This window comes from Taudactylus pleione, unplaced genomic scaffold, assembly GCF_031769625.1.
Source record: "Taudactylus pleione unplaced genomic scaffold, aTauple2 ptg000296l, whole genome shotgun sequence".
NCBI lineage: Eukaryota > Metazoa > Chordata > Amphibia > Anura > Myobatrachidae > Taudactylus > Taudactylus pleione.
The window spans coordinates 4,822,258-4,849,963 of record NW_028284698.1 but is presented as its reverse complement, the minus strand read 5'-3'; the positions used below and the strand labels follow the sequence as shown (position 1 = coordinate 4,849,963).

At 48.2% G+C, this 27,706-nt stretch overlaps 1 protein-coding gene across 1 annotated transcript; it reads right to left on the bottom strand.

Annotated features, from left to right (window-relative positions):
* Window positions 1-3,585: 3,585 nt before the first annotated feature.
* COMMD5 (COMM domain containing 5) lies at window positions 3,586-27,664 on the bottom strand. Its single transcript, XM_088482801.1, has 7 exons — window positions 27,418-27,664; window positions 26,477-26,637; window positions 26,367-26,395; window positions 18,575-18,625; window positions 16,787-16,882; window positions 5,878-5,953; window positions 3,586-4,896 (listed from the first exon to the last, which is right to left on the bottom strand). Exons 1-7 carry the CDS (start codon window positions 27,578-27,580, stop codon window positions 4,795-4,797), a joined length of 678 nt encoding a protein of 225 aa, XP_088338927.1. The 5' UTR covers window positions 27,581-27,664; the 3' UTR covers window positions 3,586-4,794.
* Between the last annotated feature and the right edge of the window lie 42 nt (window positions 27,665-27,706).

The following is a 27,706-nucleotide window of genomic DNA, read 5'->3' as shown; positions in this document are numbered from 1 at the left end:
TTAGAGTGGACTTCTGCCAGTTGATTAACCAGCCATGCCGTTGCAGCAGTGCAATGGTCAGGTCCAAGTGGCGTAACAGGAGCTCTGGAGATCCTGCCACCAATAACAGGTCGTCCAAGTACGGCAACATGCGGACTCCCTGCAGCCACAGAGAAGCCGCCATGACCGCCATCACCTTGGTGAAAACACGTGGTGCTGTCGCCAGGCCAAAAGGTAACGCCCGAAACTGGAAGTGGTCGCTGCGGATTGCAAACCTGAGGAACTGTTGATGGCGCAAAAGAATAGGGACATGCAGGTAAGCGTCCTGTATGTCCAATGACACCATGTAGTCCCCAGGTTCCAGCGCCAGAATGATGGACCGTAGGGTCTCCATCCGAAACTTCGGGACCCGCAAAGACTTGTTGAGTGCTTTGAGGTTGAGAATCGGACGATATGACCCATTGGGTTTCTGTACCAAAAATAGATTTGAATAGAAACCCTGGCCCCTCTGGGAGAATGGAACAGGCACTATAACTCCAGCCTGGAGCATAGTGTGCAATACCTTCCGCAGCTCCGTAGCCTTGTTCCGGTCTGATGGCAGACCCGTGGTGAAGAATCGAGCCGGGGGTCTGTGCCGGAAGGAGAGGGCGTATCCGTGGGAAACCACCTCCAGAACCCAAGTGTCTCTCGTAGTGGTCGACCAACACTGGGCGAACTGTAGCAGGCGGCCTCACACCCTGGGATCCCCCAAAGGGAGGCCCGGACCGTCAGGCCGCAGGCTTGTCATCTGGCTTGGGGGCCGGACGTCTGGTACTCCATGCCTGCTTCCGGGGCTTGGCCGATTTCTTAGGACCAGCCTGTCGAGGTAACGACTGTGGTTTGGGCCTGCCCTGGGCCCTAGATGACCGAAAGGACGATGGTCCAGAACCAGAAGGAGCAGCGGCCGACGGGAGACAAGCCGATTTGGCTGCCGCCAGCGTGGCCACAATCTTATCCAGATCCGGACCGAAGAGAACTTCTCCGGTAAACGGCAACGCCTCCAGACCCTTTTTGGAATCTGCGTCCGCCTTCCAGGATCGCAGCCACAAGGTGCGACGAGCAGCTACCGCTGCTGAAGAAATCCTAGACACCAGAGTACTAATGTCTAGGGCTGCCTCGTTGATGTAGGTGGCCGAATCACGGAGATTGCCAATCAACTCCGCCTGTTCGGCCGGACAGTCGGAATCAAAAGAAGCCTCTAATGAATCCGCCCAGCGCTCCATCACTCTGGCAACCCAGCAAATGGCCATAGCCGGCCGTGCTGCCCCCCCCGCAAGGGAATAAGCGGACTTCAGGCAGATTTCCACCTTGCGGTCCGTAGCATCCTTAAGGGAGGACATGGATGGCATCGGCAAAGTGGCACTACGGACAAGACGGGTCACGTGAGAATCCACCTGTGGAGGGGATTCCCACTTTGCAAAATAATTATCCGCGAACGGATAAGCCACCGCCAGGCGTCTCTGCGGCTGGTATCTTTTGCCAGGCTGTTTCCACGCCTCCTCTAAATGGTCCACCAACTGACCCGAAAGAGGAAAGACTGTGGCATCGCCCTTCACATCCTTGAAAAAGGCATACTTAGATTTAGCCACTGGGGGAACTTCGTCCTCAATCACCAAGGCTGTGCGGACCGCCCGAATAAGTCCAGGAATATATACTTTGGACTTAGCATCAGCGTCCTTAGTATGGAGAGGTTCCTGATCGTAAGGATCCAGAATCTCCCCATCATCAGACGTCCCCTCGTCATCCTCATAAGGAGCCGACAGAGACGCCACCGGCCGTTTATGCGGCCGCATCACAGACTCCCCTTGCAACACATCCGACAAGTGCTGTACAGAACTCGTCAGGGAGTTAACCCACGCTGGCTCCTGAGAAACCGGGAGCGGGGAAATAGGGAGACTGTGGGGCACCACCAATTGTCGTGGGAAACCCTGCATGGGTGACGACACCACTGACTGCTGGGATAACCCCATCGGTGTAAACGCGGGCTGCGGAGCTAACTGGCCCACTAAGGCTGTAAGCGCCTGAGCGAAACAAGCCCAGGGCGGCTCCTGTACCGGTGCTGTAACCGTAAGAGGCCGCGCCATGGACAAACACTGCCGGCAAAGGCCCTCCGCGCTACCCTCCCCCTCCGCTAACGGTACTTTACACGAAGTACACTGTAGCCGGAGGGGAAAATCACATTCGGACATGATGGCACCACGTATGTGACCTCTCTCACCAATTATAACTTAAATAGGCGAGAGACCACCCTGCAGCACCGCACCGCAAGGGCTTCGCAGAAAGAACAGGGACAGTAATAAAGCTGACAGTTTAGAGAAAAGTTACAGGCAGCAGCGCTAGCACAGTCACATACAATGCAATGAAAATCAATTTCTGCACTAACAGCGCTGATCACTCAACTACGCAGACACAGGGCCTGGTAGGACACAGCGCTGCATACACAGACCTGACCACAGCGGAGGAGAGGTATGCGGGGGGACCCAGACCACGATGCTTCCGTCCAGCGTTCACCATGCGTTCTGGAGAAGATGGCCGCCGAGGAGCAGAGAGGAGGCTGGCCTGGGGGAGGAGCGCTGCCACAGGACCAGTCGGCAGCATGCAGAGAGGGCTGTGTGCAGCGGGGGAGGCGCCGGCTGTGAGACAGGGAAGGCGCGCTCCCCTGGCATGCATTTAACCCCTGGGACGCCGCAGCGCTACCGCTCTGCTGCGGTCCGCTGTCCCAGGGGGTAGTGGAAAGCGCAGGTTGGTCGCCTGGCTCCACGCTGCAGCCAGTCCCCAGGGAGCCCCCTGCCTGGGGACTTAGGACCATGTGACCAGCGGGGACCCACCGCGGGACCCCGCTGCTTACCTTTGTCCCCCTTGGATCCGGCCATGGTCCGGAACATCTGGGGTCACCGCTAGCTGTGACCCCAGATGCTCACCAGCATCCCCGGATCGGTACCGGCGTTCTGGTACCGGCGGGGGTGTAGGGAAGACAGCATGGACGTCAGGACTGACTGTTCATGCTGTACATCCAGATGTGCAGCCACAGCTGCACTGAAGAAAGCTTCAGGGGCTCTTCTAGCCCCCACTCCGACAGGTGCACCCGACGCCGGCCGGGCACCAAACTAAACTGAGGTGCCTTGGCTCGGGGGCGGGGTATAGGAGGGGGACCCTAGTGCATCCTGGGAGGCTGAAAAGCTTAACTCTATGGTGCCCAGCGACTGACGTCACACCTATACCCAAGGTATCCTGTGGATACCCTATGGACCCTGAAGTAGAAATATGTTAATATCACTGCCGCCGGGATTTGTACAAAGACACAGCATCGGTCGCACCATCAAACTTCTGAGCAACCCTCTCCGTTGTAACATAGCCGCCGTGGCTAAAGATGCAGTCGCTGGCTGAGACGTGCCCAAAAAAGCTGGATACACACCCACGGTTGAATAGCCACCTTTCCCATTACCTCCCATAAAAGCTCACTAAATGTCAATCACTCTGCTCCCAATCCACACTATGACCGTCTCTGAGCCATATGTGCAGTACAAAAAATATCGGCCAAATGCGCAAACAGACTCTGCGTCCACATCTGAATCAAGCGATTTCTTTATTATTGGTCTGTTCATTTTCAGTATATTTTTAATGACAATCATTTTTCTAGTTAAGAATAGAGCACAGTTCAGCGCTACTCATTTTACATCAATTAGGATAGAATTACAATGTGCACTTTAAGATTTTTGTAATATGAACACTATAAATTTTTAATGAAATAACAAACATATGTACATTACATACAAATTATATATTACAGGTAAAATCTGTAGCTGAACAAATATTGACATGATATTCCTTAGATAGTGACATAGTGGATTCATTCCAAGAGGGTCTGCTTCCATTACACCCAGTGCTAACCTAAGGATTGTCCATGGAAGCATTAAAGGCACTCTTCCTTGAAACGTTTCCCTTTGTATTAGTCCATCAGAAATACTCTGTAATGACTGCAAAATAATCAACATATTATGGTACTTCATTTTTTATGAAGGCGATACCAAGGCTTTTCCCCTTCTAGAGACCTCCTACAGATGTCCTCATACATTTAGCCTCCTTGCGCGTTAAACAGCCCTTCTAAGCGCCATGCCATGTCAGGACTCGGTAGCACAGAGCGTCTTTTTGTGCGACTTTTTACCTTCGTGTTACAGCCACTGAGACTGTAAGGTAGCGTTTCGCATGCAGATACACCCACAGACACACAGAGAACATAGGCATGCTGCATATCATTTTAATCAGCAGGAGCTGCTTGTGCTAGCTATCCGCATCACTGAGTGAATAAGACGCATTTGAAGGTAAACAGGTTGCACAAAAAGATGCTCTGTGCTACTGAGGTACACTGAGCTCCCGTATTGTGTGCCACGACCTGCAGCACATGGAGGAATGATGTACGTGGACACATCTGTATCACTCCTATTAAGGTATAATAATGATCTCACAAATAGCTTGGGGAGGTGGCCTAGCGGCAAGTGTCTCATCTAGGGCAGGTATTGCAGCACTGGAGCCGTGTGGTCAGCCTTAAAATGACCATGAACAGAGAGGTGACAGACACAACAAAACTGTGCACTCTCTTTTTTACAGGCAATATTTTGCATATGATTTGCCCTGTATTAGGCACAAACAAACAAAGACCTTTCCAGCGTAGAATGCCTGTTAAATGTCAGCTCCTGTTGTATGATTTAATGCTGGGTATGGAGACACTTAGAATGGTATTCGCAGAAATAGGAACTAGAGGTAGTGATACATGACTCAGTCCTGGATTTTCAGAATGCTTTTCTTCTCAAGGTCATTCATTTCTTTGAGGATTAAAGCGACGTTATACCTCAGTTCCTGGAATTTAGCTACTGGAATCTGGAATATAACAAGAAATATAGAACATGAACAGGAAGAACATCACTATTTAAAGCAAAGTTGTTTATTAACTATGCAGCACTGGGCACCCATCAAAAATCTGAGGATTCTTGAGAAAACACTGACAAGTTTGATGCGCTTTAAAGACTAATGGGTATATTCATCATCATTAAAATTTCTACAAAAGTAGGTGGAAATTAAGTGCCAGGGTAATTCATCAAACATGTAACGCAGGATATATCACCGATAGCTTCTGGTTACAATTGTCATCCGATAATTTTCAGTCCCCATGCTATTGTATGGGGATGTGGAAATTTTGTAATTCATCAAGTTCCGAAAAAGCATTTTTTTTTCCAGGACCACAGTGATACTGTAAGCCACTCTGAGATGGCGTACAGCACCCAGTGTAGCAGAGGGATCTGAAAAGATCCCTCCCTGCTGTGTCCTCCTACCTTAATGAAGCTCCCTTCTGGCTCCCCGGGCAATCCTCCTGTGAGCTGGGGCCAAGGGAGAGGGTACAGCAGCGGCGGCAGCGAGGGACCTACACGGCGGGGCAGCAGGCCTGCGCTGGGGTCTCAGATTCCAGCGGCGGGAGGTAAGGGGGCGGAGACCTCAGTCTTCTCTCCTGCTGCTTCACTATCTCTTCGCTGCTTCAAGGCAGGCTGCGAATAGTCCACACAGCAGGAGCAAAGTACCCTATTTCCGAAAAACTGTCTCCGTACAAAGAGCAGCTTTTCGGAAGTGATAATTAAGTATTGGAGGCAGGATGATGTTAAATTCTTAATTATCACAGGGTATAATTTTATCACAATGAATAGACCTCTCACTACGAACTGACCTAATAGGAACACAACAGTCTCACAAATATGAAATACAGAAGTCAGATTTGTCAAAGCATTACAGAATCTGACATTGCTACGCTGTCAAGCACAGTCTTCTTGTTAACAAGCATTTCAACGAATGCAAAAACAAACAACTTACTTCTAGTCGATGGGACTCTCCATTGGAAAGTTTCATCTGCATTAGAATGGAAGGCTGCAAGGCCCGCGAAAGAGAACTAGGAGGATTGAAACCATACAAATAGAAATTATTTAATGTTAATATATTGAATGCACAGCAGAAAAATTTAACAAGTTTATATTGAATACAACATTACAACACTTACTGATTGGGACAGGGGCTGTTTTACTCACATGATGTCACAGCAGTGAACGTTGAAACACAATGTAGAGCTACATGTTACGCCAAGCAGTGTCATTGACCCAAGTATCGGGTTCTGTATATTTTGTCGGCGTCTAGAATGTTGACATTCATAATGACGTCACTGACAATGTTGACAATGATAAAATGTTGACATACTAACAATATTCACATATACTGTATATTGAAAATGATACAGCACTGCAGTGGGGTGAGTGCGGGAAGAGGGTGGGGGGAAAGACAAGAGGATTACGTTTAGGGTCACAATGCTCTTTAATTCAGGTGAATTAAAGAGCCCCATGATTCTAAAGCTGTATTAATAATAAACACTGTTTCCCACTCACGTTTTGTATGCTTTTCATTTAAAGAAAATACACATATCACCTCAGTTTATCCCCTCACTCCAGCCAGCGTATATACTTACAACTTAAACCTACTCCTCTTGTCTTTTCCCCATTGCAGTGCTGTATCCCTCTAGTGAGCACAGTATACTCAGTTATTTTACAATATTGACAATCGGCGGTGTTGCTATTCTGGGGTTATGTAAGGTAAGCTTAACCCTGTGGCCAATGTTCCAGTGGTATGCATGTCTATCCCTAATCCTAACATGCACATTTTACAAAATGTTCGCATTTCACATGTTGATATTTTGCATATGTAGACATGTAATCAGTCAACATTTTAACAATGTCAACATCAAAATTGTTTTTGTTTTTTTTAATGAAGTGTTTATTGATTTTTTTTTATACAAAACAAATAAATCATAGCAAATATGCACTTAATTCATAATAAAAAAAGTAATACAGAATAGAGTACTACCACGTATAAGAGTTACCATATCTCATATTTTTAGTGTATATGCTAAGAACTTAGGGTTCCACAGGATACCTTGGGGTATAGGTGATGACGTCAGGCATCGGGCACCATAGAGTTAAGTTTCAGCCTCCCAGGATGCACTAGGGTCCCCCTCCTATACCCCGCCCCTGAGCCAAGGCATCTCAGTTACGTACCAAGCCATAGGCCGGAGGAGGAGAAGGAAGAGAGAAAAAAGATCTGGACACACACAAGAATCACATTCTCACCAGAGGGAGACGGAAAAAAACCGGTGACCAGAGTAAAGACCATCTGCAGCACAGGTGCGACAGGACGGGAGTCCTGTGGAACCCTAATGACTTCGTATAAATAGAGATAACAAAGGTAAGTTCTTACCATATCTCATATTTTGTACATCAGGGTCCATAGGGTATCCACAGGATACCTTGGGGATGTCCCAAAGCAGTATCCTTTAAGGGTGGGGACGCTCCTGTGCTGAAAGGAGAATCCGCCGCCCGAAGGAAGCATCCTGAGAGGCAAAGGTGTCAAACGCGTAATACCTCACAAAAGGTATGGACAGAGGACCATGTGGCAGCCTTGCAGATCTGGACTGCAGAAGCACCACGTCGAGCTGCCCACGAAGGACCCACAGACCTAGTGGAATGAGCCCTCACAGAGGACGGAACCGGAAGGCCTTCATGAAGATAAGCTTCTGAAATTGCCATACGAATCCAACCTGCCAAAGTTTGCTTTGAAGCAGGCCAACCCTTTTTACGGAAGCCATAGAGGACAAACAAGGCGTCCGACTTCCTAAAAGAAGAAGTGCAGTCAACATAAATCCTTAAGGCCCGCACAACGTCCAAAGTGGCCTCACCCACTGAAAGATCAGGTGAGTTAAAAGCCGGCACAACTATTTCCTCATTGATATGGAAACTTGAAACAACTTTGGGAAGGAATCCAGGACGAGTGCGCAGCACCGCCCTGTTCCTCTGAAAAATCTTGAAAGGCGGTCTACAGGAGAGAGCCCCTAAATCAGAAACACGTCTGGCCAGAAGGAATATTGTTTTAGCTGTGAGCCATTTAAGGTCCACTGAGCCCAGTGGTTCAAACGGCGGTCCTTGGAGAGCCCTCAGGACCACAGCTAAATCCCAAGGCGCCACCGGTGGCTGAATTCGAAGAACACCTTACATAAAGGTGCGCACATCAGGGATCGCAGCAATCCTATGATGGAACCAGACTGACAGGGCAGACACCTGCACCTTCAGAGAAGCAAGGCGAAGCCCATGGTCTAGCCCCGCCTGTAGGAAAGCTAACACTCTAGACAGACGAAACTCCCGAGGGGCATAACCTCTCGGTTGACACCACTGGAAGAACGTTTGCCACACACGATGGTATATTCTTGCAGAGGATGGTTTCCGAGCTCTTAGCATGGTATGTACCACAGAGCTGGAAAACCCCCTGGACCTTAACATGGCCGTCTCAAAAGCCACGCCGTCAAAGACAGCAGAGTCAGGTCCGGGTGAAGACAAGGACCCTGTGATAGCAGGTCCGGGCGCAGCGGCAACCGCAGAGGAATGTCCACAGACTCTGAAGGTCTGAGAACCAGTGGCGCCTGGGCCACGCGGGAGCTATCAACAGGAGCGTACCTCCTTCCTGTTTGAATTTCCGGATTACCCGCGGAAGAAGGGAAAACTGAGGAAAGAGATAAGCAAACCGGAACGTCCACTGGACGGACAGAGCATCCACCAGAGACGCCTTTTCGTCTCTTGTTCGAGACCCGTACACCGACAACTTGTTGTTGTGCCGAGACGCCATGAGGTCTATCTCTGGAAGACCCCACCTGTCCACCAGAAGTTGAAAGACGTCCTGGTGCAGAGACCATTCCCCCGGATGTACGTCCTGGCGACTGAGAAAATCCGCCTCCCAGTTGAGGACTCCTGGGATGAATACTGCTGATATAGCCGGGAGATTGCGCTCCGCCCAGACCAGGATGCGGGACACCTCTACGAATGCCGCCCGAATTCGGGTTCCTCCTTGTCGATTTATGTAGGCCACGGTGGTGGCGTTGTCCGACTGGACCTGCACAGGGTGACCTTGGGGAACCCGATGTGCCTGCTGGAAAGCATTGAAAACCGCGCAGAGTTCCAAGATGTTTATTGGAAGCTCCAGTTCTGCCCGAGTCCACTTGCCCTGGAACAAGTGTGGACCCGTGACAGCTCCCCAGCCCCGAAGACTGGCGTCCGTTGTTAACAGGACCCAGTTCGCCACCCAAAATGGACGACCCTTGTTGAGATGGGTCGTCTGCAACCACCAGTCTAGAGACAGGCGAACCTTCGGAGTGAGCACCATTGTTTGGGACTTTAGACAATGAGGCAGTCCATTCCATTTGGACAGGATCAATTGTTGCTGAGGTCAGGGGTGAAACTGGGCATACTCCACCATGTCGAATATTGACACCATGGAGCCCAGCAACCTCATCGCGGAGTGCAGAGACACTCGGCGACTCTGTAGACAACTGCGCACCCTCAACTGTAAGGCAGAGATCTTTTCTTCCGTCACAAAGATCCACTGCTGTCTGGAGTCCAATAAGGCTCAGAGGTGCAGAATCCTCTGAGACGGGATCAGGGTGGACTTTTGCCAGTTTATTAACCAGCCGTGACGTTGCAGTACTGCAATCGTCAGGTCCAAATGGCGTAGAAGGAGCTCTGGAGATCCTGCCACCAACAGAAGGTCGTCCAGGTACGGCAACATGCGGACTCCCTGCAGCCGCAGGTAAGCCACCATGACCTTGGTGAACACTCGCGGTGCTGTTGCCAGGCCAAAAGGTAATGCCCGGAACTGGAAGTGATCGTTGCGGATTGCAAACCTGAGGAACTGCTGATGGCGCAAAAGAATAGGGACATGCAGGTAAGCGTCCTGTATGCCCAATGACACCATGTAATCCCCAGGTTCCAGCGCCAGAATGATGGACCGTAGGGTCTCCATCCGAAACCACGGCATCCGCAAGGACTTGTTGAGGGCCTTGAGGTTGAGAATCGGACGGTACGACCCATTGGGTTTATGCACCAAAAATAAATTGGAATAGAAACCCTGGCCCCTCTGGGAGAATGGAACAGGTACTATAACTCCAGCCTGGAGCAGTGTGCAAAACCTTCTGCAGTTCCAAGGCTTTGTTCCAGTCTAATGGAAGGCCCGTGGTGAAGAACCGGGATGGGGGCCTGTGCCGAAAGGAGAGGGCATACCCGTGAGAAACCACCTCGTGAACCCAATTGTCTGTCGTGGTTATCGACCAACACTGGGCGAACTGCAGAAGGCGGCCTCCCACTTTGGGATCCCCCAAAGGGAGGCCCAGACCGTCAGGCCGCAGGTTTGTCATCTGACTTAGGGGCCGGACGTCTGGTACTCCAGGCCTGTTTCCTGGGCTTGGCCGATTTCTTGGGCCCAGCCTGTCGGGGAAAAGACTGTGCTTTCGGCCTACCCTGGGCCCTGTAAGGCCGAAAGGACGACGTACCCGAACTTGAAGGGACCGCAGCCGACGGGAGACATGCAGATTTGGCTGCCGCCAGCGTGGCTGCAATTTTGTCCAGATCCGGACCAAATAAGACCTCCATTAAAGGGCAAAGCTTCTAAGCCCTTTTTGGAATCAGCGTCAGCCTTCCAAGATCGCAACCATAAGGTGCGACTAGCAGCAACAGCTGCCGAAGAAATCCTAGATGTGAGGATACTGATATCCAAGGCCGCTTCATTGATGTAAGTGGCCGAATCCCGGAGATTGCCTACCAACTCGGCCTGTTCAGCCGAACAGTCGGAATCCAAAGACGCCTCCAAACTATTAGCCCAGCGCTCCATAGCTCTGGCTACCCAACATACGGCCATAGCCGGTCCGGATGCCCCCACCCGCAAGGGAATAAATGGATTTAAGGCAGATCTCCACCTTGCGGTCCATAGCATCCTTCAAGGAGGACATGGAGGGCATGGGCAAGGTGGCACTTCGGACTAGGCGTGTCACATTAGAATCCACTTGTGGAGGGGATTCCCACTTAGAAAAATAATTGTCCGCAAACGGATAAGCCACAGCTAAGCGCCTCTGAGGCTGATACAGTTTACCAGGGTGTTTCCACACCTCCTCTAAATGGTCTACTAACTGACCCGAAAGAGGAAACACTGTGGCGTCACCCTTAATATCCTTGAAAAAGGCATATTTGGACTTGGACACCGGAGGATCGTCATCCTCAATAACTAAAGCCGTGCGGACTGCCCGAATAAGGCCAGGAATATAAACCTTGGACTTAGCGTCCGACTCTTTAGTACGAAGAGGTTCTTGGTCAGATAGATCCAGAATCTCCCCATCATCGGACGTCACGTCGTCATCCTCATAAGGAGCAAAGGAGCAAACGGACGCCACAGGCCGCAACACAGACTCCCCTTGTAACACGTCCGACAAATGCTGTACCGAATTTGTCAGTGAATTAACCCACACAGGCTCCTGTGAAACCTGGGGAGGGGGAAATAGGGAGACTGTGGGGTACCATCGGTTGTCTCGGGAACCCCTGCATGGGTGACGACACCACTGACTGCTGGGACAATCCCATCTGGGAAAACACAGATGGCGGAACTAACTGGCCCACTAGGGTTGTAAGCGCTTTAGCGAAACAAGCCCAGGGCGGTTCCTGTACCGGAGCCGTGACAGTAATTGGCCGCGCCAATAAATAACACTGCCGACATAGCCCCTCCACGTTACCCTCCCCCTCCGCTATTGGTAAATTGCACTTAGTACACATAAGCTGGAGAGGAAATTCACTCTCAGACATGATGGTAAGTATGTGACCCCTCTCACTGATACTCGTTAGTATAGTGGGAGAACCACCCTGCAATCACCGCACCTCAAGGGCTTTAGCAGAGGAAGAGCAGGGACAGTAAAATGGCTGACAGTAGAAAGTGAAAGTACAGGCAGCAGACGCTAGCAGAAGTCACATACAATGCAGAAGAAATCAATCCCTGCACTATCAGAGCTGATTCTCAACTACACAGACACAGAGCCTGGTAGGACACAGCACTGCATACACTGACCTTAAGCCAACGGAGGAGAGGTATGCCGGGGACCCAGACCGCGATGCCACCGATCAGCAGCTTCCAGCAGCGTTCACCATGCAAAGATGGCCACCGAGGAGCAGAGAGGATGCCGGCCTGGGGGAGGAGCGTTGCCACAGCACCAATCGGCAGCGCAGAGAGGGCTGTGTGCAACGGGCGAGACGCTGGCTGCGTACAGGGAAGGCGCGCTCCCCTGGCATGCAATTAACCCCTGGGACGCTGCAGCGCTTGCCGCTCAGCTGCGGCCCGCTGTCCCAGGGTGATAGTGGAAGCGCAGGTTAGTTACCTGGCTCCACGCTACAGCCAGTCCCCAGGGAGCCCCCTGCCTGGGGACTGTGGACTATGTGCTCAACAGGGACCCACCGCGGGACCCCCGCTGCTTACCTGCTGCCCCTTGAATCCGGCCATGGTCCAAAACATCTGGGGGCACCGCTAGCTGTGACCCCAGATGCTTACCAGCATCCCCGGATCAGTACCGGCGTTCTGGTACCGGCGGGGTGTAGGGGAGACAGCATGGACGTCAGCAGTGACTGTCCATGCTGTACTCCCAGATGTGCAGCCACAGCTGACTTGAAGAAAACTTCAGGGGCTATTCTTAGACCCCTCTAAACATGTGCTCAGACTCTGAGCCGGGCACCAACGAAACTGAGATGCCTTGGCTCGGGGGTGGGGTATAGGAGGGGGACCCTAGTGCATCCTGGGAGGCTGAAAACTTAACTCTATGGTGCCCAATGTCATCACCTATACCCCAAGGTATCCTGTGGATACCCTATGGACCCTGATGTAGAAATTAAATATTTAATCGTCACAGTAGTGTAATACACTGGAATAAATGTAAACAAATATGAAGAACAAAAGTGGAATGACTGGTAGGAAAAAAATAAATTAAAAAAAACAGCAACTGCATTGAAATATATGGAAACTACCCAACATTATCAGAGTAATCAGCATCTGCGTTACATTTCCGGCAATTAGCATTTGACCGTAAACCAGCCCGTTGTAAGGAGAGAGGAGTACGATACACTATGTGCAGGACATAAAAGAAAATTTGCTGATAACGAGCATATGGAGTGGTAAACTTAATAGAGCCCAAAATCTGCAACCACTGCTCATCTGAATTGGACACAAGGCCAACTTCCCATTTAAAGTTTAAGAGCTTCTAATACCCCTTTTACACAGACTTGAAAATCCCGGGTTGACGCACGTGAACGCGCATCAACCCAGGATTTTTGTCAGTGTAAATGGATCCACCCAGGTCCAGGGACCCGGGGATCCTACTCTGGTAACTTGCAGGGGTGGCCACTGTTCATTCTCATGCCATCCTGCAGTGTAAACGCAGCGATCCAGGTCACAATGACCCGGATCGTGCCACATGCTATCCGATTGGGTGGCTCCAGTGATACTTGGAGATTACATCATCTCCAAGCGTCCACTGCAACGCAAGAAGAGCCGGGTCTCTGCAGACCCGGCTCAGGTGTGAACGGTGCCGAACCGGCCATACCCCGGGTTGGCGCCACAGTTGGTAAGCGTTTGTCCCAGGTCTGACCTGGGTTGAAAACAGGTACCAAATCCCAGTTCAGACCCAGGACTTCGGTGTATAAGCAGTATAACAGGCACGGCATAAAACTGGAATTGGGACTAGTATTAGCACAAAAAATCTGACCCCTGGAGCCCAGGCACTTAAGCAATTATTTACCCGGACAGCGTGATAATGAGGGAGAGAAGTTACCAAATTGAGCTTGTATTGCATGTCTCAGCTTTAAGTATCTGAAGAAAGCTGTATTTGGGAAACCAAATTCACTCTGCAGTTGTAAAAAGGATTTAAAAGAACCCTCGCTATATAACTGACCCAATTTAGAAATCCGTTTCACTATCCAGACATTGTCAGATGAATTTTCTTTGTAATTTAGGATAAGAATTATAAAACCATATGGGAGAATCTTCATCATGGTCAGATCAATCAAAGTATGAGCATAGTACTACACCAAAAGGGCTTGTCGCAATAAAGGAGGAAGAGCAGATACAGACAGACCAGAAAGTAAAAATTGCAAAGGAGAAAGAGAGGACCCCACCCGCTCGGCTAAAAAAAACAATTAGAGTACGAGTCCCGGCTCCAGAAACCCAATTCGATAAATGGACCAATTGGAGGCCATATAATACAAACGGAGATTGCGAAGACCCAAGCCACCCCGAAGCCTTATCTATACAAAGTTTTCATAGCTACATGGGCAGCAGGGCCGGGGGGCAGGGTGACAAATGCCCCTTGGGCCGGGCCGCTGGTACTTGCATTGTTACATCATGGGCTGCGCCGAGCTGTCTATAGCCAGAGGCAGTATCCAGCCATGAAGTTTACTTTCCACAAGTGCATTGCAAATGTGTGGCCCCCTTTCTATTCTCTCCTCCAGTCTGCTTTCTGAGGGCAGTGCGACCGTCGTCAAGTGTCAGTTAGCCTCAGTTACTGAATAGCAAGGCGTCTGCCGGGATTCAGGATATGCCAGCACTTCGGCCCCAACAGTCCCTAACTCTTTGCCTCTAATGCCTGTGTCCCTGTCTCCTCTTCACCACTAATACCCGGCACCTCGCCTCCTCAGGTCCCTGCCTCCCCTCAACCTCTAATAATAACCAGCTCCCCGCCTAATCCTCCTGTTCTTTGCTCCCCTCCATCTCTAATAACCACCTATATTTCCTGTCCCCGGGTTCCCTCCACCTCTAATCCCCCACTCCTCCTGTCTCCGCCTCCCAAACATCAAAGAAAACAATGATCCATCATGAACAGCAGCTTTAGTGCATCTGCCCCCAGCCAGCTCACACAGAATGCAATAAAAGGACAGAAGAGTGCGCAGCTAGAATCTGAGAATTAATTGCAATTATTGCATTTTTGTTCAAAGGTAAGAGAAAAAAATATTTTTGGTATATATTTAAAATGCATTTATTGATTTGTGGTTTTATGCAATAAAATACTGTGATTTGGTTGCCTATTTATCAAGGCGGTTTTTCAGAAAATTTTTCAGAAACTACAGTGTTTGCATAATTTTATGTATACTACTCTGTAAGAGCCTAATGCAGCTGTCTGAGAAATCTCCAGCAAAAAGGCTAATTAGCGCTACAAACCAGTCCCCATTATTATCAATGGGGACTATGGTATGACCCCTACATGCTTTTGTACGAAACTCCAAAAAGCTAAGCAGTTCGGAGTTTGGCCCCATTGGTTTATCTTTATGCCGATGGGTGCGTATTCCGCAGCCTCTACCCGGATCCAGAAACTGATACTGCTGGCATGTGTGGTGTCAGATCCCCCTCCGATACGCTGGCATGTAACTTGCAGGGACAGCGGTTATCGCTACCGCTATCCATCAGAGTTAAATTTATTACATCACAGGGATACTCCTGTAAAAAATTATCCCAACTGTCATGATTTTTGCTGGACAGTCCCAATTTGAGGCATCGTCCCAATCAGCTGGACAATTGGGGGGTATATTTTACAGGTTGTATAGGTGTGCGTTATTGCAAAAATTAGAGTATAGGACTGGTGGTGGTCAGGTATGTCAGAAATGCTGTACTATGCCTCAATGATCAATGTTCACATCTGCTTATCATGACCGTAAGCACCCAGTTGCCCCAGTTCATCTGGACGACATGTTGGGAGGCATAACGCTACATTACATACATGCTTTATTCCAAGAATGAAGTATTAAAAAAAAAAAAATATCTGTTCTTCTACCATATCTGGGGATGATGTTATCAGAACTTGGAGTACCACCTTGATGCTTGGATATTGTGTACTACAATGGGGTTACTTTAAGGATGGGCTGCCACTTATGGAACAATACTTTGTGCATGCACCCAAAGCTCAAATTTGCCAGCCAGCCAGCCACTGACGGGCAGGCCTTTCTCCCCATATAGAAGCAAACAAAATACTTTTTTTGGGGAATATATACTGGGGAGTGTTACAAAAGGTACAGGTATTTGGATTGAACTGACATTTTAAAAAGATTAATTCACCCCACAACAGTAAGGGGTAGTTTCTTCCATGTATGAGCCCTCACCTTCAGTTAACATCGTAACGGTTGACAAAATGCTTGTCAACATGCTGACTGCGTCCTGTGAGTGTCTAGTTAGAGACAGAAGGAGCTCTGTTTACAGTGCAGCAAAAGGATGTTACTAATACCAGCCCCGACTTGGCAGCTAGCTGTGACCACCATAAGCAATTAATGGGGGGTAGAGATTGTATTTGCCAAAAATTAGATTGTAAAGGGGCGATGAAGCCTGTGCAGCCGTTGAAAGACAGGAGCAGCTTCTACCCATGCAGAAAAGCCTTCTTTATAACGGTCTGAAATAGCCATCCAAGTCTTTCTCCCTTATAGTTTTGGCCATCACTACACCAAGGCAGCAGCCAGAATAGTTTTTCTGAAATACATTAGCTTACACATGGCATTATATCATTTGTATTTCACTAATAACAAACACTTATACAGCTATATTCTGCTTTTAACTTCACTATATTAAATGGATTGACAGAGCCTCGTTTAGAGATAGGAGCAACTCCAGCTAGAATGTTGCACTTTGGCAAAGCCAAAGGGATCAATTTTTCACATTAACATGTGAAGACCGGTTTGGAGATGGTAAGGGGAAGGGGGTGGATCCAGTGCTGTATGGCTTTACCAGTTCTACTTGTTGGTACATCAGGAGTCATAGCTACCAATCATGTTTTCATTTGTACATTGCTTTCCCTTTGAACAGTGCAAAGTATTTTAACTAAAAACAAGTATGATATATAATATATTACCTTGTAGAAATTGCAACATCAACCCTCCACCTCAGATCCTCAACAGTTGCCAATCTAATTCCTTGCTTCAAAGCCGCATCTTCAAGAATTGGCCGCCTGTAGATAATTCAGATTATGACCACGCAAAGCTAAACATTTGTGCTGGGCAGCCAAAATGTAATCCTATAACAGAGAACTAATTCATTGCACTATTACATTGACGGTGATGCTCAGGCAGCCGGTATAGCTTGTTTGCCAAACAGTAGAATGTGAAAAGGCAAAATAATGTCTCAATGTCCTACTTAGAAGAGTACTTTTACTGTAATGACAAATCCAGTCCGCATGCAGTGATCCATGCGGGCAGAGGCACAGGGCCAATGCATTGATGAAATTCACTTCATATGAAAAGTGGATTCATCATAACCCTTCTATTTCAGGTTTACTCAACTTGCATACAGTGATAAATAATTGTAAAAGCTTTTGAAGAGGAAAGAATGCTGAAGAGAGTATAAAACTGATTTCCCTTTTACATATTTAGCTACATTCTTACTATTTACATAATGATCTAGCAGTCCTTTGTGTTTTAACAATTTAAATATTCTATTACTTTCTGTAATTTAGAAAAAAAAAAAACACACTTATTTGGGACACATTCCCAGTCTACCAGCGTCTATAGCAGTGTTGGCTAACCTTGACACTCCAGCTGTTATGGAACTACATAACCCAGCATGCGCTGCTACAGTTTTGCTATTAGGGCATGCTGGGATATATAGTCCACAACAGCTGGAGTGTCAAGGTTAGCCAACACTGGTCTATAGTTTTCTGAGCCGATTAAATTTTGCCCTTCAAAAGACTTATACTTTTTGTAGCTCTTTCAGAAGTCATTTTATAGAAACTCAAGTCAAATGTTACAATGTTATTACTATACCTTTATGCCCTGTCAATGATTAGAATAGCTGTTGTAAGAAGTAGTAATACCAAGCCCAGCAGAACGACCCCTCTAGCTGGGTCTCCTACCACTTACAAAGGGATGTAGTTAGCAGACCAGCGGAAGGGCATGCCGCCGGTCTGAATCCTGACGGTGAAAGCCCGACACGGAACTTAACATAGGCGTCGAAATACTGACGACTAACTTAATCCCGACGCTGGAATACAGACTACGCCAGCCCGAACTAGGTAAACCGGGAGTGGGGTTAAGCATGAAGGGGGGAGGCTTAGGTTTAGGCACGGTGTGGGGAGGGTAAGTATACTTGCCCGACCCCAGTCGGGATACCACTGACGGTATTTTGACAGGAGGCATCTCGACTGCCGGCATTACATACAGATTCCCTTATAAAAGTCTATAAAAAAAACGTTCTTCCTTTCCAGAAATACAAGATTATATATATAGTTTCAATTACACAGGAGGAGGCTGGCATTCTTTGTTAATTATTACTTTATAATGCTGCTGCTGCTGCTGCTACTACTACTACTGCTACTACTACTACTGCTACTACTGCTGCTACTACTACTAGTGATTTATGCTAGGTGGCTTATAACAATCCCTATTCAGTCATTTATTTTTCTCAAAGTATGAGGCTCTACAATTTTATACATTTCACAGGTATCCTCCCACTGGGCAGAGAACAGGCTTACATGCAGCCAAACCCCTCACCCTCATTCTGGTCTTTCCTAAACATGCTACGTCCTTCAATTTATAGTATAGTGCTGCACATTGTAAGTAATGGGAAAAGAAATGCTCTATGAATAATTCTCAGAAACAAAACCGTGTATAAAATTAGCTTATCACCTTAATAATTTGCTACTGACCTGTTTCCATACACAATATTAGCAAAATCTGCTATGAAGTCATCTGGAATTCTACAAAAAAATTAAAAAAAAACAATTTAACTCAAAAGTTAAAACAATGATGATAATAATAATAATAATCAGTTGTTTAAAAAGGGTGTAAAAAATAATAAAATCAGGGTAAATCATTTCAAAAATACTTTCATTCATAATATGTAATGATGTGTGATGACAACTGTTTCTTATTTCATTAATTGACAAACAATACAATTTATTATTTATTTTTATTTTCTGGTGTGGCATCATAACTATACAAAATTAGAAATGTATTGTAGACCATTTACACTGCGACTCCCCTTTAAATTAATGTTTTAAATGCTGGTTATTCAGAGTGAGTGCTGAGAAAGAGTGCTACATGTAGGAAGCAGCGGGATATAGGGCCTGATTCAGACCCACTCGCAAGTGGCTGTCCGCTCGCAAGTGGGTCGATGTTGTGCACTGCGCATGCGCACGACGGCGGGAGCTCCTTCGTGCGCATGCGCCAGACGCGACGAGCGAAGGAAAGTCCTTCGCTCGTTGTGTCTGTTCAAAGGGGGCGTGCTGTCGATGTTGATTGACAGCACGCCCCCTTTGGTGGGCGTGCCTCCCTGCCGGGGGCGTTCCCAAGGGAACGCCTACCATCAGAAGCCGGCCCACTGACATCACTAGTGATGTCAGTGGGAGTGATTTTGGCTCTGATAGAGCCAAAATCACTCCGGGCCTTGCGGTTGAAAACCTCAACCGCAGGCTCCGGCTCGCAGTTTCGATGGTCGCGATGGTCACGACCATCGCGGCCATCAAACTGCACGCTCGTATAGGCTGTGGGTGGTGACCCACAGCTATACGAGCGTCCAGGAGGACGCTTCAGAATTATGGAGGGCGGCCCTCATTCAGAGCGTGCGCTCTGCTCAGAGCGTACGGCTCTGAATGAGGGCCATATTTATCTGATTACGTAACTGCTAGTGACAAACAAATATTAACATTTTTACAAATACACGAGTGGTTACACATAATTTGCAGTAAGAGAACCAATGCATTTAACATTAGTATTATCGCAACATTTGTTTTTGGAACTTATAATTCAAAATGGTGACGTCAATACATAATTGCCCTCTGGGTTAGCACAGTTATACCCCTTTTACACCGGAGCTAAAACCCGGGTTATTGCAGGGTTAACCCGGGCAGCACCTTGGTGTAAAAGGGGTGAGGGTTGGATCGCCGGGTCGAGTGACCCGGCAATCCAACCCAGGTAAATAGCAGGGTTTAACACGGGCGTAGCCCATGAAACCCTGCTGTGAGTACGGCGCACTCCGGGTCTTGATGACCTGCAGTGCACCGCAAGCCTGCCGACTGGTCCGGCTTCAGTGGCGCTTGGAGATGACGTCATCTCCAAGCGTCCACTTTCACGTCGGAAAAGCCGGGTCTATGCAGACCCGACTGCGGTGTGAACGGCACCAACTCGGGAATATCCTGAGTCGGCGCCGGCTAAATTCCCGTTCTGATCCGGATAGGAACTCTGGGCCTGATTCAAAGCCGCTCGTAAGCGGCCGCTCATTCGCTCCGAGCGATGTTCGCACAACTGCGCATGCGTATGGGTCGTAATGCGCATGCGCAAACCAGTCATTACGGTCGGAAATCGTGCGTTCACAAAACAGCGAGGGGCTGCTAATTTGATTGACAGAATGTACCGTTTGTGGGTGGTAACAGGGGAAGGTGCTTGAAAACGGGGGAGTGGAGATCCGAATGCAGGCGTGCCTAACGGTCCAAACGGCATTTAATGGGTGTGCATAATTAGTAAAGGAGCGTCATCGACCACGTCACTTGGTTGTCTTTTAGCCTGAACTGCTCGCAGTCATAGCGGTAAGAAAAACCTACCACAAGCACTGCGAGCAGTTCAGATGCCTTTCGATGTACCCGATTAATCTAATAAATACCGGAGATGACGTGTGATGCGAACGGCAAAGGTGTGTCTTTACAAAATAGCAGCGCATTTTTCGTTCGCTCGCTCAGACATAGAGGCGTCAACAAACCGCAAAGAGCGAGCGCTCAATTTAATTAGCCAGCCCCTTTTTTGGAACGACCGTCCGCAAATAGCGTCCGGCTCTGAAACAGGCCCCCTGTTCCAACTCCGGGTCAGACCCGGAATTTTGGTGGAAAAGGGGTCTTAGTTTGAACTGTGCCCCACTAAGACATACAAAGCAAGGACAATGGGGGTGATGGAATTAAATAGTTCTCGTTACATCATCAGTAAAGGTCAATTATTAACGTGCCCAAATGCACCCCTGCAGCACATACACAATTTTCTAATATTACGTGCTTCATGCATTTTTGCAGCAAAATGCAAAATTTAGCATCTCAAAGATGACAGCAGTGGTATTGGATCATTCCTAGCAAAAGGCATAGTAATCATACTGCTTGAATTGTGTTCTCGTACAAAAATTAGAGATTTTGCTTTGTGGTTTCAGATATTTATAGGAGATTTAAGAGTAGGAAAGAAAACATTTGTGTTCCCTGGTTAGTGATGGCCATAGAGCCTCTTCCTCCTCAGAATATTAGTAAATGACCCCAAGTCTACAAATCACCCTGGTTTTCATGAAAGCAGATAAAGGTCTTTTTACTCTACATTGATTCTTGCAGCACCTACAGACAAAAAAAAAAAAACTTTGTACCTGAACAAACCATATTGCAATGCAACAGGTGCAAGTACATTTATTATTTTTGCCTGCAGAGTAAATACTGGCTGCTTTTGGATATACCCCAGAAATACAGGGCAGCTTTATTATTACACTGAATTTTAAATTTGCATTTTGGACACGCCCCTCCCATATCTAAAGCTGGGTACAAGCTAAACAATGTGTGTACCCAGCGATGCAACACACGACCCGGCTGCTAACGGGCCGACATAACGGGCGGTCTGTATACACTGGGGGATCCTGTACCCGACAAGCCAGCCCTCGCCGCATAGCACTGCATGGGATCGTCAGCCGCATCGCTTGATTTTACTGCATGTACAAAAGATATGGCGAAATGGCTGACGACCCCACGGGAGCGTGGAAATACACGATATAGTGCATACACACTGTACAATATTAACAATTTGTCATTCCGATGGATCGGAATCAGCTAAATCGTTAATATCATCGTTTAGTGTATACTCAGCTTTAATCTTTCTGTACATTCTAAACACCCTTTTGCCAATGTGCAAAGTTACCTGCTCCTTTTTTTGCTTTCCTCCCAACCTAGAATCACCCCCCATGTCTGCAGAGTATGGGTCTTAGCACAAGACACATGGGACAGCCTCACAGAGAGCCAACAGTGGGCCTGAGTCAGAGATGGATGTAGGAGTGATCTGTGCTGAGAATTTATGTTAATGCAGCAACAGGTGTCTTTTTTAAGACGCAGCATCGGATCACCATTGACCGAACCATCGGAATCTGCATAGCCCTAAGGTTACTCAGAATACCCAGCTGCCGAGGCCAGTGAAGCTGCGTCCGAAAACGCAGTCGCTGGCTTCAGCACACCCCTAAAACGCCAGAGACACATCTGCGTTTTAGACTCTCCTCCTTGATGCCGGCCCCAAGCGTTCGCAACCTGTCAATCAGTCTGCGGCTTCCCTCACACTGTGACCGGAGCCGCAGCAGCATCGCGGCACATGAGCATTGTGCAGTCCCAAAAATATTGTTGAATAGCAACAGAATGGGGATTGCGTCTGGGGCTGAATCAGCCCCACTGTTAGGAGGAGTTGCAAGCTGCAAGTTATTGTGAGCATTTATAAAATAACATCCCCATTGCCATAGCGGTTTCTTCAGAAAATACCATTCAGAGGCAACTATGTAAATTAAGGTTTAACCCAATAGGTATTGCTGAGCATTACACAAGCAAGTGCTGAGACAGAGTGGGACTCTGCCTCAATATTTCCAGCCAGGCTTAGAGTAATCAGTGTGGCTGTATCTGCAATTTATATGCTATTTGCATATAGTCACAAGGGACTATGGGCCTGATTCAGAGCCAGACGCTCTGACAGAGCGCTCGCTCTGAATCAGGGCCGGCCTTCTGGTTTTTTAGAGAGGCCTCCTGGCCGCTCGCATAGCTGTGGGTGACCACCCACAGCTATAGCGAGCGGCCATGATGATGGTCGCGATGGTCAAGACCATCGCGACCATCGGGCTTGCAACGAGACCCTTGTGGTAGGGTCTCGTTGCCGCAAGCCCCAGACAGCTTTCGGCTCTAACAGAGCCGAAAGCTCTCCCACTGACATCACTTGTGATGTCAGTGGGCCCGGCCCCAGACGGTAGGCGTTCCCATGGGAACGCCTCCGTCTGGGCAGCCACACCCCCGGCCCGCCCACCAAAGGGGGCGTGCTGTCACTCAACATCGACAGCACGCCCCCTTTGGTACGAGACCCGGAGCGACGGTTTGCCAGTCGCTATCCGGGTCTCGCGCATGCGCACGACGGAGCCGGCTCCGTTGTGCGCATGCGCACTGGGCCACCATCGACCCGCTTGTGAGCGCACAGCGCTCGCGAGCGGGTCTGAATCAGGCCCTATGTTTAAAGCTCTACCCAGAGCCGTCCCTAGGCATAGGCAACATAGGTAAATGCCTAGGGGCATTCCAAGTCTAGGGCCGGCGGAGGTTTGGGGCACCTGGATGGTTGCTCTAGGGACAGCAACTAAAATGGGCTCTGGTCCAGCAGAGCTAGCGGCTGTACAGCCAATACATAGCACCAGGGACCGCCGCTATGAAGGGGGCCCGCAGCCGGCCGCACCAGACAGGTACTAATAATAAGTCAGACCGACTCATTACTAGTACACTGGCAGCTGTGGGCCACAATGAAGAAGGCAGGAGGCGGTCCGGACCGAGGAGGAGGCTCCTCCCCTCCAGTCATCTATTTTATTTTATTTTTTTATATATATAACCGCTCCCGGCGCGTAAAAAGAAAACAGGGACGAGAAGAGAAACCCTGCCAGCCCAGCACAACGGCCAAACCAGCCGTGACCAGTCTGCGTGTCCTGCCTTGTCTGCTCCTGGTAATTATATATTTATATTATATTTGTGTGTCTCTCACTCTTTCTCATACTGCAATGTCCTGTGGGGTGATTAGGGGGGGCACTCTGACAGCGGATAATGTGTTTGAAATTTATTTTTTTCCTATGGGGGAATGTATAGGATTTTATTTCCTGTGTGGGGCAATGTGTTTTTTTTTCCTATGTGGGCGGTGTATTTCCATTTTTCCTATGTGGGGCAATGTATTTTTTCCCTGTGGGGGCAATATATATGATTTATTTTCCTGTGGTGGCAATGTGTTTGTATCGTTTCCTGTGGTGGCAATGTGTTTGAATTTTTCCATTTGGGGCAGTATGTTTTTCCTGTGGGGGTAATGTATTTGCCAGCCACCAAGCACAGGAAGGACTAGGAGCTGGGAAACAACTGCAGGGGTGGACGCACGGCAGCTGCATTCTCATATTGTGTTTCAGCAATCAGCTTCACAGGTAGCCTGGCAACTAAGAGTGAGTTTTTAATTTATGCCGGGTACACACTAGACGATATGTTGTACGGTCTGGCAGATCGGATCACATATCGTGCACATCGGCCAGTGTATTCCCACTGTCGCTGACGATGCGCGCTTCTGCAGGTCATCAGCGAAATCGCCCATCGGACCTGCATGCAGGTCCAACAGGCGATATCGTAAGCGGGGGCCATGCTGCCGAATGGCCGCCGCTGTAGCTTCCGGCATCGGCAAGTGTGTATGCACTTGCTGATGCCGGCACCCTGCCAGGTCCCGCCGCATGCGACATCAGCGCTGGGTACACATCTCTAAGTGTGTACCTAGCTTAAGTCAACTCAGCATGAGTGAGGGGTGCGCTGTGCTGGCCAAGTGAGGAGTGACGGGTGCTGCTGCTGGGTGAGGGGTGCTGGATGAGGATTGTTGTGGGCGAATGTGTTGCTGGCTGCTGCTGTGATCTGTGCTGCTGGGAGAGGGTGCTGGGTCAGAGGCGGAACTAGTGTTAGGAGGCACCAGCCAAAATTTTGCCTAGGACATCAAAATGGTTAGGTCCGGCTCTGGCTCTACCTAATCTTTTTGCTCTCTCTGTGAACTTATGATAGAAAAGGGGCAGACAAAATTATGGTCCCGAGATACGATGGGACCAATAGAAACACTGTCAGCGCAGCTAGAAGGGAAATCTAAAACCTCTAGCTCTGAAGGCATGTCATGTTGCAGGTTACTGGACAAGACTAGAGGTCAAACTAGTTAACTGCCTTATGTATTGCTCACTGTCCTAGTGATAGCCACTGGCGGGTGAACCATAAGTGTTTAATATTGATGGCATAAAACCATTGAAGAAGAGCCTTTAATGGTTTGCACCCATTGATGGACTTCTCTGCTCAGGGGAATGGCAGGTAGCGGGCCAATCAGCAAAAAGGGGCAGGGCTTTGCATACAACCAGGGGTGGGGTTAAGCTCTGTGCCCCCTGTACACATAGAAGAAAACTAAAATATCAGCGCCCTGCTAACGGAGAACCACTGGATCTCCACCATCAATGACAAACCATTGATGGTCATTCCTATCTGTCCTAGCTAGCTGAGGACAAGAGGACAAGTCACTTTAGAAGTTACAACTCTGGGAAAAACATTGTGCACATTTATCAAAGCTTGGAGAGAGGTAAAGGGGCAGATGTACTAAGTTCTAGAAAGTGATATATTGCAGAGTGATAAACTGCCAGCCAATCAGCTCCTAACTGTCCTTGTCCAAACACAGAGTGTAACATGACAGGAGCTGAATGGATGGTACTTTATCACTCTCCAAAGTATCACTTTCCAGAGCTTAATACATCTCCCCCAAAGTACCAACCAATTAGCTCCTGTTATTTTACAGACTGTGGCCCATATTCAATTAGAAGCGAATAGCCGAGATCCGCGAAAAAGTATAGCCGATTGCAACTTTACGCCAGGCGGAAACTTATCTCCGTATTCAATTCCATTCACTTTTCGTGTACGCGAAAACACAATGCAATGTAATAGGCGAAAAAGAGTCGCCTATGAATAGGTGGAGGAAAAAAGTGCAAAATCGTATTTAGGGGTGCAAAGGTGGGTAAACCACTCAGCACCCTTGGGACAGCCCCCCTAACGATAACTGCGTAAAAAAAAAACACTAAAAATAAAAATGCAAAGTGGGGGTACAAACTTAAAAAGTAGCAAAATACACTTTTGGGGGGGTCTGCAAGTATGGGTGAGGTTTTTTCATTGCAGGTGTTTGCTGAAGGTGCATTTTTTACGTTTCTTATAACTTCACTTTACCAACTTTTTAATATGCTTGCACCCATTTTCAAGTACCCCAAATCTGACAGGAATACTTAATTTCTCCAAAAATACTGCTTTATGCCATTCTTCACCACTTGTGTAAAGACGCTAATTAGTGTCAATTGTGTGAACTTAAGTACCCCAAACTGTTTCATTAGGGATAATCGGGCACTACTACATTGATCCCCAAAGTTTCCGCATCTTTTTGGGGCGTTCAGCCTGATTTCCCTGATTCCGACACCACGTATCTCCGTTTTCGCATCTTTTGGAATTGAACACGGTCAAACTAATTGAATACGGGCCTGTGTTCAAAAAATGGCAGTTAGGAGCCGATTGGTTGGTACTTCCAAGGTTTGATACATCTCCCCCTGAGAGAGCTGAGTGTGTGGATTCAACTGAAAGGGTGGGGTAATAAGTGTGTGCAGACGGAAACAATTTATCATTTTACATTTAATTATATTCATATGTCTTTTACCTAAGATCTTTCAAATCTTCTTTAAAAACCTCGAAAAAAAGACACAAGAAAAGGATGAGTGATAGTTAGAATCAGTGTCAAACAATGTGAAAGCTTTTTGCTGTACTCACCTCCTGTTTAAGTGTTGATACTGGGAGTCTAAGTGCCACACGTAGGAGGGTGTATGCGCCAGAGATGACATAACTAAGTTGCTCTTCAGATACTGAAGTAGTCTGCTGTATAACTTTCAGAGCTTCTCTGCTGTTCCTACCCTCAAGAGCACCCACCACAGCTAAGAGGAAAAAATGCATTTAAAAATTAAACCAATAACTCTAAATTACAAGTCAAAAGGGATGCGGTCATAATACCGACTGCGGGAATGCCGATGCCAGGCATCCCAAAGGTAAGTAGCGGGGTTAGGGACTAGAGGAAGAGTTAAGCACTAAGGGGTGGGAGCGTTAGGTTAAGGCACTGGGGGATGGAGGTTAGGTTAAGGCACCGGGGAGGGAGGGCTAAGGAGAGGGGGAGAGTTATGATACCGACAGACAGGTGTCAGTATCCCAACCCTGTCGGAATTCTGACCGCCGGGATCCCGAGCGTCTGCATCCCGTACAAACCCAGTCAAAAAAGCTATTAACATTCTGAAATAGACCAGTAAAAGCTTATGTATACAGAGGGAATTTTGGCAATTTGACAGTGCTTATATGTTCTGTGTTAGAGACCCATCTGATGGGCTCACGTTTGGCCAAATACCATGTTATTTGCAGAGTTTATTACATCTGTTTTGAATATCAGTGATCTTAGTGCTTATGCACCAGCATCTTCTTTACATGTTCGGTACAACTGCAAGCTAATGTTCTCTGTTATCAGCCTTCTCAAACCAAAAAGCTGGCTGCAGTTTTCTACAATGGGATCTCAGATAGGAAGTCATCCAAGACTACTGTATGTGACCTCGTAGTCCAAATTTCATCTCAGGTACCTGGAACTCTTAACATCCCTATAGAGGGGAGGATGGTCAATGGGATAACAGTTGTGGCCGCAGCAGATGGGGTGCGGACAGAGCATCACTCACCCTTCAGAATCTTCCTAAATACATCTATGTCCAGGTCCTTCAGATGCTTGGCCATGGCCTCCACCTCCGGAGGTATCCTGGCTCCCAGGTAGCTGGCCCTGTCATTATTCACCATAGAGGAAGAGGAGGAGGGATGTGTGTGTACAGACCTGAAGGCGGCCATCTTCCTCCCTAACCAGCTACTAGGCTGAGCTCCTCTCACTCTCCTGTCTCCCAGTCCCTTGCTCTGAGTCCCGCCTCCAGACCACACGTGACACCATCTGCTCCCCCACGTGACATCCCTCCCTTT

Bases quoted from the DNA above. Each gene is read 5' to 3' on its own strand.
- COMMD5 (XM_088482801.1), bottom strand. From the start codon at position 27,580: ATGGCCGCCTTCAGGTCTGTACACACACATCCCTCCTCCTCTTCCTCT. The intron at 26,638-27,417 runs GTGAGTGATGCT...TTTTCCTCTTAG, and splicing joins ATTTAGGAAGATTCTGAAGG to CTGTGGTGGGTGCTCTTGAG. The intron at 4,897-5,877 runs GTAAGTTGTTTG...GTTATATTCCAG, and splicing joins GAGAGTCCCATCGACTAGAA to ATTCCAGTAGCTAAATTCCA.